The sequence below is a fragment of the Brassica napus genome, unplaced genomic scaffold, assembly GCF_020379485.1.
Source record: "Brassica napus cultivar Da-Ae unplaced genomic scaffold, Da-Ae ScsIHWf_2531;HRSCAF=3270, whole genome shotgun sequence".
In the NCBI taxonomy this organism is placed as follows: domain Eukaryota; kingdom Viridiplantae; phylum Streptophyta; class Magnoliopsida; order Brassicales; family Brassicaceae; genus Brassica; species Brassica napus.
In genome coordinates this window covers 15,091-31,130 of record NW_026015851.1, presented here as the reverse complement: position 1 = coordinate 31,130, position 16,040 = coordinate 15,091, and the positions used below count along the sequence as shown (strand labels likewise).

Here is a 16,040-nt window from a genome sequence, read left to right as displayed (position 1 = left end):
TGGTTGGAGGATAAGATTTTACATTGAAGAAAAAGTCATGGGCACTCGACAGCATTATTAAATCGTGTTGAGTGTTAGAAGATAAGATTCTCCCATTTAAAACTGAAATTGACGGATAGCATTGATTGAAAAGTCACGGGCACTCGACAGCATTATTAAATCGTGTTGAGTGGTTAGAAGATAAGATTCTCCCATTTTAAAGCCGAAATTGACGGATACGGATTGCATTGATGAAAAGTCACGGGCACTCGACAGCTTTATTAACCATGTTGAGTGATTATAAGATAAGATTCTCCCATTTAAAACCGAAATTGACGGATAAGATTTTATATTATTAAACCATAACATAACAATACATTATTAAAGCATCAACAGACAACAACATTATTAAAGGAGAAAATTACAACAAACATTACAAAGCATGAAGTGACATGGTGCAGACAAGCATGGAGTGGGATGATGCAGAAACCACTTGTGACTACAATTATTTTCCAAATAATTCGTAGCTCAACTGTTGGAACAACTCGTTGCTCTGGTCATTGAGATGTTCCTTTTCACTTAGCTTCAGCCACATCTTCATCTTCTTAGCCCGAGTTTTTTCTTTCATCAATTGATTGCCTCCTCTTGCCTTTGGTTTGCCTCCTCTTGCCTTTGGATGCCTCCTTTCGCCTTTCGTTTGCCTCCTCTTGCAACATGGCTAATTTTCCAAGCGTTCAAACTCTTGAGCCTTGATTTGTTTGAATTCATTAAAATCTTCGTTGACCACTTCCAGGGCTACGCTCTTGCCTTTCTTTTTAGCTTTTTTCTTTGCTGCATCCCTTCCCATTGGACGAGCAGTGGATCCAACAGAGTTAGAGTCACTAGCATCACTATCGTGGGCTCTCTTAGATCCACTGCTTTTAGAGCCACTATTCCCTCCAACTTGACTACCATAACGTGGTTGATCACGGACAGCGATCCATTCTTTCATTAAATTGAAATTTCCCGGTACCACCACCTGAATAGATTTCTTGCGCTTTCGCCAATACATCTTGCTCCGACCACCCACTTTGTTGCATACTCTTAGCGTTATCGTAAGCGCCAATCCATTTTGACAATTTTTGGTTCATGTAGTTGTAATGATTTCTGCATGAAACTCCACTGCGCGGAGGATCAAATGAGCAATGTTCATTACAATACTCAGCAATTTTGCCCCAAAATGATTCACTTTTCTGGTTTCTGCCAACAACGATGTTTGTTCCGTATTTGATCCACCCACTCAATAGCACCAAATTTTGCTCAGTTGTCCATTTGACGCTTTTTCGGGTAGCAGAGGCTGAACTGTCTGCTCCAAGAGTTGCTTCATTAACCCCACTTATACCACCAAGAGTCATTTGTGTAGAAAACTCGGGAAATTCAGTTGCTCCAACATTCGAAGCAAATTCCTTATCCGTTGGAGTAGAAGAATAAGTGGGTTGTTGAGATGAATATGACATTGGCGAACCATAATATGGATGGTAGTTTGGAACAGCCGATGGCGTGAAAAAACTTGGTGGAAAACCATAATTTGGTATGTTTGGGGTTGGTTGGGTTAGGAAACGGATTTTGGAATGGATAGTTGTTGGGATTCGGATAGTTAAAAGGGTTGTTTGAAGGGTTTGGATATTATTAGAAGAGTTTTGGTTGGGATCCATTTTTTCAAAGAAGATAGAAAAAATATAGAAACGAGAGTTATGAGAGGCTAAAGATGGGTTTTTTTTTCTGTGTCCAAATCTAATGAAACAAGTCTCTATTTATAGAGTATGAAATATGATAAATTTTAATATATTTTTTTTTAAAATAAATATTTTAATATACAATATTGAATGAAATAATGTAGAAGAGGAAAAAAAAAAAAACTAAAACACAGCCAATCAAGAAAAGTCGGCAGAACCACTTTCTCTTTGGCCAATGGAACTATGCCACATCAGACTGTCTCTCTCCCTCTCAACGGTTTTTTATTTTTTCAGCTAGTTGTGTGCCAAATTATTTTAAACGTTTGATTAAACACACCACTGCCTTGGTTAAACGTGAGATTAATCTCTATTTATAAATATATGTCAAATAAAATGAAACAAATTTCTATTAATAGAGTATGAAAAATGATGAAATTTATGATTAAAATATAAATATAAAATTAATTTACTATGAAATAAATGACATCAAATAATGGAGGGGGAAAAAACAAATAAATTATTTCATTCTCTTTCTTCCTTAAATTTCAATTTTTAACTCTAATAATAATATGACATGTGGACTCTCTCTCTCCACCCATGTTCGATTCAACTAGTTGAAAATATTCAACTATGATTAATCCACCTATGATTCAACTCTCCTTTCAACACATGCATTGTAAGTATTAAACTGTTGAATTAAAGTTTCAACACCTCCATTGCTTGTAGTCTAAGTGACACGGCGCTATGGTGTTGGATGAAACGCGAAGGAAGGGTGACACGTGGGTAAATATTAGCGGTGGGTGGTTATAACAAAAAAGAAGTGTGCTTTTCTCGTGGGGGAAGTAAACAAAAAGAAAATAGAAGCTAATCTCTCGGGTGGTTTCGTAAAAAACACCGCTTGGTTTGTTGGACTGAAACGTGATCGCCACCGTTGGCCTTTTTTCGAGAAAATTACAACCAAAAACACATTTCAACATATCAATTACAATCAAAGACACATTAAATACTAGACACACTTTTTAGCTGCAAAAAGATTTTAGTATCCTTGTACTACACCATCTCTAATTTCTTCTAAACAAAAAAAAAATTAATAGAAAAGCATAATAATATATCTTCTTCTTCATTTCTCGATTTCAGATTCCAAATTGAGTAAATGTTAAAAAAATCAAATTAGATGAGAAATCCACCAATCTTTTATCTTTCACCAAGACTCAGGTTCCTCCTCCACCTGTTTTCACCAAGACTCAGGTTCCTCCTCCACCACAGGACACGTCTCTCACTGAAAATAATTGTCGTGGTTTCGTGTCTGTAGAATTACGCAGTGTACACGAAAAAGCAACGACAGCGTGTGTAGCAGCCACAGAGGATGAGCTTAACCAGATCGGAAGGACAACGAGAGAAAGGAGTGTAATCCAGTACTTGTAGAGGTCAGGGTAGTTATGTCAAGCATAAGCTATGAGAATAACTTAGAGTAGATGAGGAGGAGATCTTCCGACGTAGAGGAAGAGACGGTGGAAGGCTGGAAGCAGTTGAAAAGGCTGGAAGCAGTGAAGTGGATTTTTCTTGCTGGTGGTTTGTGAGGCTGGAAGCAGTTGAAGGATGGAGCTGGTGAATTGATGTGGAGCCTCCTGATTGGTACTCATCCTTCTCGTTGACGTCATTTGAGCCAATGCGAACTGTCCGATCCAAGAATCAGAGGTTAGGATCTTTTAATACGTTGGCTTTGTTAGCTGGACTTTAATGGAATTTTCACTCTGGGTAGGTGAGAGAGCCAAAAGAGAGATGGTTGGCAAAAGAAGATTAATGGCAGGAGATGAGTTTCTTTTTGACAACATCATTTAAATTGTCGATGAGAAAAGCGAGCCACATTTTATTTCGAAAACATATGCAAGTAGTCCAAATGGTTATGGTGAATAGCAACACATTAAGAAGTAGTCGGATCCGTTGCAATAAACACAATCTCAACTGAATCATTTTACAAATTGTGTTTAAAGTACTTCATAGCTGGGACTAAACTACTTTTAGCCATTTGTAGAGTAAAATAACGTTCAAGCATGTGTGAGTTTTTAAGGAAATTAAACTTGATGGAACCAATATAAAACTTAGAGCAGAGAAAGAGATGAAAGTGCAAAATGTCATCATATGGTTTTCAGTACAAAAAGAGCCTCTGATCGTGTCATATCAGTGTCTCCCCCCCCCTCCCCCCCCCCCCCCCCCCACACATTGCCCCCCACTTTTTTAATTGCTAAAACTTGTTCTACCTCAGACAAACTAGATTGCTAAAGTACTTCGAAAGAAAGGATAAAGGAAAATAAAAAAAAGACTCGAAAACTTTGGTCTTCAAACTGCAACGTCCTTTTCCTTACAGTTCATCCTGCATAAACAAAGTATCACCCCATCAACTTACTTAATCAAAACAACAATATGGAAGGGGAATGAAGAGGCAAGTATTTTTCGTAACATACATGAGCGGTGGCGTCTTTCTCAGCGGTTTCCTCGCTAACTTCTGATTTGGCCTCCGTCTTTGATTCAGTATCTGATTCCTCTCCTTCATCTTCCTCTGCTTCATCTTCACCCTGGAAACAAATTCAATACACACATGATATCAGTTCAGGACCTTGGCACAAGAAACAAAAGAAAGACCCAATAAATCACAAATAAGACTTGCATCAGTTTCCGCTGGAGCGTCCTTGGATTCCTCTTCCTCTTTCTTCTTCTCAATCTCATCAAAAGCTGCTTTCTCCGCCTGCAATTACGAGAGATTAGATTGGCTATTCTTATCGGTAACCAGAAGCAACAAGTTGCTTCCATGCAGATGAGTATTTTAGAACACGTACATCCTTGAGCTTTCCCCATGTTTCTTCTGCCAACTTCTTGGCGTTAGTCTGGGTCATCGCAGATCAAGACATTGTCGAACAATGATCCTGATTTCACCTGAAAAAGAGTGATATGCACTTTTTAGAGATGAGAGAGTAACAGATCTAGGAAGACAAAATGTCACAGTGACAACATCTATTACCTGCCACAATTCGATTCCAACATACTTCAGCTTGGGGAAGACATAGAGCTCTGGGTCGTCCTTGAAGTCTGCATGCAAGCAGTAATATTAGGCACAGTAATGGTTGGATATTATGTCTTGGAGAGCTAAAGTTTCATGTGAGTTTATGCAAGAACATTAAACCAGCTTGTTGAGTACGAAAATGATATACGACTGTTATTTAACGTGAACAAAAGATATGAATTACTAAACGTATCAAATTGGTGCAAGGTTTAATGATAAAGAAGACTTAAATTTTAAAAAGAGATCAATTGCGTATATGATAAGGCCACAGTATAGGAAACTTACCAGGGTTTTCAATCTCTGGAGCCTCCCACTTGCCCTTGTAGTTGGGGTTTTTGATTTGCTACAGAAAAATATGACAACCTTGAGAGGACGGAAAAAATTATACGTACTTGTTGACAGCGAGATTGACAAACCTTGGGCTTCCATTCACCCATGTACTCAGGGTTGGGAATGGTAGGGGCAGTCCACTCACCATCTTCTTCTTCATCCCAGTCCTCAGGCTAACACAAAGGACACAAAGAAAAATAGCAAATACAGAACACAACAAGAGATTTTAGATATTTAATCAAACTATAGACAAGGTAAAAACCTTCTTAGCATCGGTATCTGGGATCTCCTTTGGGATATCATCGTATCCGTCAGGTTTCTTGTCTTCAGGGTCAGGAATGTACTCTTGCTCGTCCCAGTCCTCAGGCTGTAAAAAAGAGAGATCAGATTGGATGAGCATTGGCCTGGTTTGTTCTTGTTCGGTCTCTAAATGAGATACAAGTAGTTGGTTCATAAGTCACTGCATACCTTCTTGGCGCTGGGGTCTTTGATCTTCTTTGGTGGGAGAAGATCCCAGTCAGAGTACAGGCTACCGGTTTGCTTCTCAACATTGTCAACGAGAATGGTGTAAGTAGCATCTGGGCGGAGGATGAATGTGTAGACATGGGTGAGCTGGTCAGTTTCACACGGAACATCCTTCTTGATCAGGTGGTTGGCGTCATTGTAGGTAAGGATAGCATGCACTTTCTTCGTGCTGTACCCACAGATATCGGGACCAAACATGATGCTGCAGGTAAAAAAAAGAAGAAGGTTGTTATTATTAAAAACAAATATCAGTTGATGATGTTATGACTGTTACAGTGACTAGAAAAAAACGAGACGAGATAAGTAATGTACCTGTATGGGGTGTCACCACCACAAATTTCTTCTGGTCAACATCACCACTGAGAAGCTTCATGTAGCCGCCACCACAGTCAAGCTTCTGCTCGTGCTTGACTGAGAATTGGAAGACTAAGGTTTTGTCCTTGTTGCTGAATTCAGGGAACTCAGCTGAGATGGCGTAGAATCTGTAGTCCTCGCTGGTCTGGATACCTGCAATACAGTGAGAGTTACAACACAGCATTAAAAAAAAAAAAAAAAAAAAAAAAAAAAAAAAAAAACTAATGAATCATGAGTCGGTTACTAGCTCTGAAAGCTGAATGAATCATATATACCTTTATCGTTAGCATCACCAGACCAATTTCCAGCAGTGTGGCTCCACTCCCCAGCAGACTTGTCCTCTTTCTTCCACTCAGATTTAACCCATCTGTTCTCCCATCCATCTTTAGAAACAAAGACATGACAAAAAAAAATAGAGGTAAATAATCAACACACGAGACACGAATTCTACAAAACGAGATACGCTTAGATTATAATATACTATAATCAACGGAAATTAACAAAAACTGATTAGATTAAAAGTAGTAGTAATACACTGTGAACAATCAATCATCTCAGAGTTTATCAATCGATGACTCCTCGCTCTAGTGATATATATATATATAATATATATATATATCTCCACGAAGAGTAATATCAATCAAAAGTTCACAGCCATTTCAAAGACCTCCGATTAATAATTTAAAAATCAACGAATCAACAAATTGGTAGATCCGTAATAATTCATATGATCAAACATTGTAAAAATGATCTTATCGATGAATGAAAACGAGGTATCGTTGTACGATCGAAAATGGATCATTAACTCGCAAGCATTCACAAATTCGAAACTCAGATTGACGAATATAATCGCAAGACGGATACGAACAAACACATCACTAGATCCTAAGAGGCTGGAAATGTACAGATAGAGAGAGGAAAGTACGTTACCATCAAAGCGTTCCTCGAAGATAACAGCGGCGGAAGCGACCGCACGAGACCGATAAGAACCACGGAGACGACGCTAAGGATTAGTTTCGCCATTGATAAAAACTCAGATCGGAGCTGCTTCACTGAGATCAGAGGTTGTTGAATAAGACCTGGAGATATATATACTGGAAGCTGCTATTGAAGTTGCTCTCACGGATATTATCTTTTGCCACGTGGGAATCTGCGGCCACGTTATCCAACAGACACGTCAGCAATGTTTGTCATTATAAGTGACACGGCGCTACGGTATTGGATGAAACGCGAAGGAAGGGTGACACGTGGGTAAATATTAGCGGTGGGTGGTTATAACAAAAAAGAAGTGTGCTTTTCTCGTGGGGGAAGTAAACAAAAAGAAAATAGAAGCAAATCTCTCGGGTGGTTTCGTAAAAAACACCGCTTGGTTTGTTGGACTGAAACGCGATCACCACCGTTGGATTGTTTTCATCTTGGAACAATTCTAAAAGCGTGGGCCGAGAAAAACACTCGTGTGTGTTATTTCCTTTATAACCATTAATTAATGACGACTTTGAGCCCATAACTTTTAGCTTTTATGTTTTGTGTTGATGCTTCTTCTTCGTGTGAAGGTTAGCTTGAAAGCTACTCAAAGTCTAAACTTCAGTTAATAATGATAACGACTCATTGCACCCACACTTCATGAGAAAAAAGTTATGATCAACACACTGGAGAGGTTGGAGTCTTAATTACAAGACTTAAAATAAAAAGAAGATTCTTATAAGTTCTGCTTTGTTAATTGTGAATGGTGTGGAAGTTTAGCTACACCTCTAACATCCATTAGTCTCCTAAATCTATGAGAATCTGAACATCTCCCAGAACCACAAAAGATGTTAGACAAAAGCACCTCCATGGCTTCACTCTAACTCCATCAGCTTCTTATTAAACACTACAAGCTCAAAGAACCACTCTCCAAACCACAGCCTACAAATCAAGCACCACTACAAATGAACGAGTTACATGAAGATCCTAAAAAAAGCAATTTGCAGCTAATTAATTCTGTAAAACCTTTAAATTTATCCAAGAAAACAACTCTGTGATATACATACCATCATTCGTTTGGCTTGGCTGATCCAGGATTCCTACCAAACTGGATAATCATTGGTTTTCCTTTGAACACAAAACCATTTACAAGATTCTGCAAAAATCATAAACAAAACATCAGTTACTTTCCTCTTTATGTAGGTATAAAAAAAACACGTTTTTCATATATTCAAGCACAAAATGCTGTCAATGGTATATACATCATATATACAATATTCAGACTAACATAGACATTTACATAGAGCAAGAAGGTGTTAAGGATTATTACCAGAGCACGATGTGCCACTTCAACTGATGGAAATGTCAAAAAAGCTTGCCCTCTCATCCTTCCTCCTAAAGTTTCTCACAATAGATTATAGTCATAAACAAGAAGATTGATAATCATCCAAAGCAAGTTTAAGGTTACGAAAGTCCGTAGACAGACGGATCACCTGCATCAGCCTCACACCAAGACTGGATTTAGCTGCTTCGATGCTTCCAAATTGTGATCCTACATGAGTACCAAAATATAGCTATGAATAGACTTCCAGAAAGGCAGGTATCAGCAGTAAATTAAAGACTCTAGATTTTGATTCGGTTAGCAGAGCGATATCTTACCAAATATGTAATAGAAATCATCAGTGATAACATCTTGGCAAGATTTTTAATATACAGCACAAGCGAGGGATTCCCAGCTGTGTAGTTCTGCACACAAAAAAACAAAATGCATTTTCTCTCAGTGAATATGTTTTTTTTTTTTCAGAGATGGACACTCTTACATTTGAACTAGGGAAACAGTCATGAAAGAGCTGAATAGAAAAGATACACTATCAATCAGTAAATAGCTTTTCATGGATAGAGATTAGAGAGTCCCTTGTAACAAGTATGCATAGCCAATCAATGGCCCAAAGAAAAGGCTGGAACTGATAATCAGGCTCACACCATTACAAAATTCTTCTCAACACACACATATTATAACTTGATACTTGTATCCATACCTTGAACATAGGCAGTGAAAGAATATCCTGCGGAGGTAGCCTTCCCTTCTCCAACTCCTCTAAACTTGCAAAGGGTTTCAAATTTGAAGCTTCTTCTCTAGGCTCCTCCTCTGCAGGGCCTTCAAGCTCAATATCCTCTTTACGCTCGTCTTGAGCAACTTTTTGAGTAATCTTGATCTACCGGCATAGACCTTACAAATATCAGCACAACTACACAGCGTAAGGGTTGAAAGATAACTATAGATAAAAGGATACCTGCATAACATGTTTTTTTTTCTTATCCGAGGCATCTCTTTGGGAGTCAAAGACGAGGGCTTCACTCCGACAGTCTCATGTGGCACATTCTTGTCCACACCAGGACCGACAAGAGTTTCATGTCTAGCACGCTTCCTTCTTGCTTTTGATGTATCTGTATCCTAAACATAATACTACAATCATAATTCTTACCCAAGTACTCAATAACACTGAATATAAAGAGTGCAGAAAAACACTCAGCGATTATCACACAGGTTCACTAACAAAAAGAGAGAAAGAAGCAACCAAAATGAGCTTAGCATGAAGCCACTTGACTAAATTTGTAGAATACAGACATGACATGAAGAGCCATACCTCATCAGACTCCATCTCTGACTCGCTACTAGATTGATGATCCACCTCAGTTGGTTGCTGGGCTGCTTTAGGTAGAGGTGGTGTGGGCAAAGCAAGGCGGAAAGGAGGTGGAAGATTCATTTTGTTCATTAGATGCAGCACCTGTCATCAAGAGGTGTAAAATTACATCTCTTGTTCTTTTCTGCACTCTACTATAGTCGATATCTACAGAACAACCGGAAATTAAAAAAAAAAACTTCTGCACAGTGACACAGTAGAGCTAACCTGGGTGTATAAAGGTGGGACAGCAATAAGGGCATTAGTAATGTTGGCTAATATATTTGCATCGGGTGGTGGGTAAGCATATCTGTAAAAAAAAACATCTGAAGGATGAGAAGAGAAACACACACGCACATACACACCAATGTTTTTTTTTTTAAATGAGTGAAACTTACTGCAGGTGAGGAGGGAATGGATAGTTTATGCCAAGTTTAGGAGCGATCGGTTCACCAGCAAGTCCTTCTCCAGATTTTGAATCATTATTGCTGCTGCTAACGGTTGAGAATACGAACGGTTGACCATCTTTTCCAGATTCTTCATTTAGACGAGGCTTCTTATTCTCACTAGGTTTATTAGCTCTCTGTACTTGTAGAACCTTACCAAGAAACCTCAACCTAAAGAATCATAAAATGATTAAAAAAAAAAAAAAAAAACAGCTCCATCATTGACTAACTCTAGCTTATTACTAGTGGAAGATGAGGGAGTAACTGGTACCCATTTAACTGACGATGTGCTTGAGAAGCAATAGCTTCATTCTTGAAATCCACAAATGCAGCATTCCTTAATCTGTAGCAATGATTATATATGTCAAGTTCGACTAATTTGATATTATTATTTCCTAAACCTTATAAAAGTAATGTTTATTCCAATTAAATCGAAAGAAACGGTTTAGGGATTTTTTTTTACCTTCCACCGGAGCAAGGACGAACGGCATAAGCTCCGTACTGAGAGAAGAGCCGAGAGACGATATCATGAGGGATTCCATCAGGAAGATGCCGAACAAAGAGAGTTACACCTAATGGCTCTGCAATTGTGGCGTCGTCGGGTGATTCACGACCGGCTCCGAAGTCGGATGTGCAGCCATTAAATCTCGAACTCAGGACGATGACAGAAGGGTTCGGTTTCACTGTTGCTTTTCCCAGTTTTGTGAATTGTCGGGTTTTTTAATAATCGGTAAACATTGATTTGTCACTAAACCGGACTAGATTTTGGAGTCATGTAATCGAACCAGTCACAGACCGAGATTTGTATTTTAATAAAACGACGACGCTTTAGCAGGAGGGATTTTTATTGGATTAAGCCCACTTACGATTAAGTTTGTGTTTAAAGCACGTGGGCTTTTAACTTGTGAGGCCCATTATAAAGTTTTCCTTTTGGGTCAAAATCATTGTAATAATTAAACATTTGCTTTTCTTTTACAATCTTTTGTAGATTTTCTTTTTAAATACTAGGTAACTTATTACATCAATCATATAATCTTTACCGGCAACATATGTGATACTGATGAACAGCTCCGCAGATAAAAATTTCATGATGAAGCTCTCCCCATAACACTTGGATCGATGGACGGTTCCTGCAGCATGCAATATTGATAAACAGCTCCACGGATAAAGATTTTGTGATGAAACTCTTTAAAAAACACCTGGATCGGTTCCTGCAGCATATGCCATATTGATGAATAGTTTCGCGGATAAAGATTATATGATGAAGCTCTCCCAGAAACACTTGGATCGTCGGACGGTTCTACATGTTGGGAAAAATGACCATAACGAACGGCTCTGCCTACAATACTCTTGAACTTCCGATAAGCTTCGCAACGTATAATCTGTAAGGAAATCGAACCTCATACCTGGGTATAGAAGCATTTAAACTTTAACTAATAGGATACACTGCTTCCGCTGTTTTTTTATTTTTTTTATAATGATATTACAATAAAATTGGTAATTTAATATGAAGACAAAACTATTGATGAAAAAGAAGAAGAACAAACTGTGAGATGGACAACCCAAAACCCAATTCGGTAGAACGAGAAGATAGAGTTGATAGTGAGAGACCGTGATTATAAACAGGTTGCTTGACCAAACGTACTTCCTTTCAAACACTACCATTGACAACATCAACTAAATTGCAGGACTTCTTACATTAGTAAGTACTGAATTATCAAGAATATGTCCATTTCACTTGAAGATGTAATATCTTCTTGGCGTGTGCCTTCCACACACTTCTTATGGCTCTCCTTAATTTTCTTTGATATACTTCATGAATTTCTCAACTTCTTCACGCAACAATAATCTCTTTGTATTTTGTATACATAAATAATACAACTTTTATAGCTCATGGAATCCTACGAAAACAACAGATATAGACTTCGCTTACAACAAAAAAAAATAAACGCATATGTAAGAAAATACATTCATATTCAGCAGGATCCAACTGCCACCACCGATGCTAATAGAGAAACAGTACTTTAATCTCGAATTCAATTAAATTGCTACAGTTTAAATAGTTGTAGATTATTTAGTAACAAAAGGACCTATTACATTTGTAATCAGAAAGTATGTAACTATATGAATTCTTACATAAGTTTGCGTTATATGTTAGCAACCCTTATTTGGAACAAATATAGGAATATATGTATGCGGCAAATATATTAGCTACGTTGGCCGTTGAGTTAATGCAAGAGGCACTAATGCATACACGGAATACGATTGTTTGCATGGTGTCATTCTCTTAACGGAATGTCCCTCTTTTCAAGTTGGCGTGTGTCTTTTTATCCCTCATATTATTCGCAAACTCGTCTCACACATGGACATGGACGATCGATTCCAATTTCATATGGCTTGTTTTTGTCAACGTATTCCATATATGTTACTTTCGTAGAATTCTACAAGCTAAAGTGTGATAAGATGCTTTTTATTCTTTCTAGATAAAATAAAAGAAAGAAAATAAATGGTTGCGTGAAGTATTTTCGAAAGAAATCATGAAGCATATCAAAGGAAAACGGAGAGAGCCGTACGAAATGTGTGGAAGGCACACGCCATGCATGAAGATAATATCCTCTTCCGAAATTCACATATTCATAATATTCTCTCGAATGAAAAGTCAATTTGTTTTTGCCCTAATTATTTTTTCCAAATGTTAGTAGTAATCAGCTGCACGCGTCTTAATGAAAGAAAAAAAATTTAAGATTTGTTGCTTATATGGAAACCTGAGCGTTGCAGTACACAATTTAGAAACCGAGAAAGCTTAAACCATAATTTTGTTTCATTCACTCCGTGCAGAGAGTGAATCACCTAGTAATACAATTAAACACGAGGACGCTTAACTAGTCATTTAGAACACCTTCAATGGTGAGTATTAGGAAAAGTTCTAAGTATTTAAGGAAAAAATAAAACAAAAAAATTTGGAGAAAAAAACCAAAAATTCTTAGTTTACTTTTTAAAAAATTCTTAGTATCTTCAAGAGACACATGTTATCATGTGAGAAGAAGTTAATGTTTTTTTTGTTCAGGAAAAATAAAACATACTGAATAATTATAATACTAATATATATTTCTTAGAAATTTGTATGGTTTTTAATTGTTGGAGTTGCTCTTACAGTCAAAACTCTTTGTAACAGCTCTTGATTATTTGCACATCGCAATTTTATTGGACTCTTTCATGTCTGTACAATAATGTGTATCAGACAATATAATAAGGCGAAACTTTTTTACTGCTTCGTACAAGTTGGAAGAAGCACAAAGTCACATGAGTCTCATAACTGGGCTTGGTTTGCATAGAGGTGATATAATAGCATGATTATCCGGGGTACTTAGTGGATTTTTTAGTGTGTAGGTCCCACAAAATCCTTAAGAATTGGTTACAAAAACTACTAATTAAGAACCGATCTTAGTGAGTTTCTTACACTGTTCGCGGGCTCCACTGACACGTGGCGATCCGCGATTAGTTTTTTTTTTAATTTTTTTTTGTTTTTTTTTTTTAAAACTAATGGGTTTCTTAAGAATAATCATGGCCTAAAGTTACTTAGATTTGACAGCTAGCTGGGTATATTTTAACATATTATTTATAATCAATTTTAATGTTGAACATCAGTGCTAAAATCAGAGCATGTAGATATTATTTCTGCGATAAAAGATAAAGATGAAAAAACATTAAGCAATAAACATCTCATTGTTACCAATGCAATATCTATGGTACACATCTTGCTTGATACAAATTAGCTATTTTCTAACAATTTGGATCTCACACATGCATGTTCACACAAGTCAGAGTAACTTGAAGATTATTAAATAAAAACTTGTGAGTTATCAAAAAAAAAAAAGAAGTCTAATGACAGTACACATCTTGCTTGATACAAATTAGCTATTTTCTAACAATTTTGGATCTCAAACATGCATGTTCACACGAGTCAGAGTAACTTGAAGAGTATAAAAAAAAAAACTGTTGTAGTTTTTAACAACACATATCTTTAATTAACAAAAATATAGGAGACTTCTAATGACTGTGCAATTTCTATTTTATGATTAACAATTCATCGAGTAATCTAAACTATTATTTATATTAAATGTAAAACACAAACATAAAACTAAATCAAAACTCCATCCTTTAAAACTTACATATGTAACTCCTAACATTTAAACAAAAGAACATATCTAAAATATTAAAAGTTGTAGCATATTTTTAATAGATTATATATATATATATATTAGTTTATTTTGAAAAGGTTTCCAGTTACCAAAATAAATTATCGACGTGATAATTCATTTAAAAAAAAAAAAACTAAGTGTTCAACTTGAATCATGAAATCCTAAATAATTCATATTCGTTTTTGAGTTGATGTGGTCCCCACCTTACCCTAATAAATATCCATCCCTCGAAAAAGTTCACACCACCCGAGAAACACAATATCTTGAAGAAAAAAAACGAAGAAAGTTTTATATTTTAATCTTTCATTTGAAAACAAGAAAGCCTCATAGTGTCGACATGGATTGCCAAGAGGAGCAACTGGTGAACACAATTTGCGATCTCTACGAAAAGATCTCAAAGCTCGAGAGTCTAAAACCATCCGAAGATGTCAACATTCTCTTCAGCCAGCTCGTTTTCACATGCATCCCACCCAACCCTAACATCGACGTCGCCAAGATGGTGACACAGTCCAGAGTCCAAGAGACTCGACAAAGCTCATCAAGATCTGTGGCGAAGCCGAAGGTCACCTAGAACATCATTTCTCTTCGATCTTGACGTCTTTTGAAGACAACCCACTTCACCATTTAAATATTTTCCCTTATTACAATAACTATATAAAACTCGGGAAGCTCGAGTTCGATCTCCTCACGCAAAACATAAACGGTCTTGTCCCAAGGAATGTTGCTTTCATTGGATCTGGTCCTCTTCCTCTCACTTCCATCGTTCTTGCTTCATCCCATCTCAAAGAGACAGTCTTTCACAACTTTGACATCGACCCGTCAGCGAACGCACTCGCTTCTCTTCTGGTTTCTTCTGATCCAGACATCTCTCAACGCATGTTCTTCCACACCGTTGATATAATTAACGTGACGGAGAGCTTGAAGAGCTTCGACGTCGTGTTTCTAGCAGCGCTTGTTGGGATGAACAAGGAGGATAAAGTTAGAGTGATCGAGCATCTTCAGAAACACATGGCTCCTGGTGCTGTGCTCATGTGAGGAGTGCTCATGGTCCGAGAGCGTTTCTTTATCCGATCGTTGAGCCGTGTGATCTCCAAGGGTTCGAGGTTTTGTCTATCTATCATCCGACGGATGATGTTATCAACTCCGTGGTGATCTCGAAAAAGCTCCCCGTTGTCTCAAATGGGAGTGTTGTTGGTGGACCATCGTGCTTGCTCATGCCTTGTAACTGTTCCAAGATCCATGCTATAATGAACAAGAAGAAGAAAATGATGATCGAGGAGTTGGAAGCCAGCAGGGAAGAACAGTTTTCTTAAGATGACGTTATTTCTTAATTCACTGTCTTAATTATGGTTTGTGTCTTTGTGTTGTGTGTCGGTGTATTTCTCTATCCATTGTTCTCTGGTTTGTTATAACTTATAAAAGTGTATTTGTTTCTGCGAGACCGGGTGGCCATGGTAGAAATGTAACGACACATCCAACTCGTGAAATTACAAAATCAAGTATCAATTTGGAAATTTTTGATGCATGCCACTTAAAAGCAAGAGAAATAATATGCAACGGATATTGTTTGTTAGTAGTTTTCAAAAAATCCAATAAGAAATGAAACAAACCCAACAATTTTTTTTCATTTACCCTTCCTGGTCCTCAATTTGGACATTGGACATAAGCTAACAAAATATTCAAGGCCCATTATAATTATTAGACCCGACCCGTTTCCCAATAGTTTCTCCAGGAAACAAAATATCGGTAAATAAGGACAAAAGTGGTATTAAACTGCTGAC

General features: G+C 37.3%; 1 protein-coding gene, 1 long non-coding RNA gene and 3 pseudogenes across 2 annotated transcripts; 2 read left to right on the top strand and 3 right to left on the bottom strand.

The window, feature by feature from the left end:
- Positions 1-944: 944 nt before the first annotated feature.
- LOC125601358 (glutathione S-transferase T3-like) lies at positions 945-1,543 on the bottom strand. Its single transcript, XM_048773570.1, has one exon. It carries the CDS (start codon positions 1,473-1,475, stop codon positions 945-947), a length of 531 nt encoding a protein of 176 aa, XP_048629527.1. The 5' UTR covers positions 1,476-1,543.
- Positions 1,544-3,249: 1,706 nt separating this feature from the next.
- LOC106415837 lies at positions 3,250-3,676 on the top strand. The gene is made up of 2 exons (XR_001283054.3): positions 3,250-3,392; positions 3,457-3,676. It is a non-coding gene; the product is annotated as an uncharacterized LOC106415837 (long non-coding RNA).
- Positions 3,677-3,810: 134 nt separating this feature from the next.
- Positions 3,811-7,002, bottom strand: LOC125601356 (annotated as a pseudogene).
- A 582-nt stretch (positions 7,003-7,584) lies between these two features.
- LOC125601357 lies at positions 7,585-10,713 on the bottom strand (annotated as a pseudogene).
- Positions 10,714-14,490: 3,777 nt separating this feature from the next.
- LOC106415799 lies at positions 14,491-15,698 on the top strand (annotated as a pseudogene).
- The last annotated feature ends 342 nt before the right edge of the window (positions 15,699-16,040 follow it).

Bases quoted from the DNA above. Each gene is read 5' to 3' on its own strand.
- LOC125601358 (XM_048773570.1), bottom strand. From the start codon at position 1,475: ATGTCATATTCATCTCAACAACCCACTTATTCTTCTACTCCAACGGAT.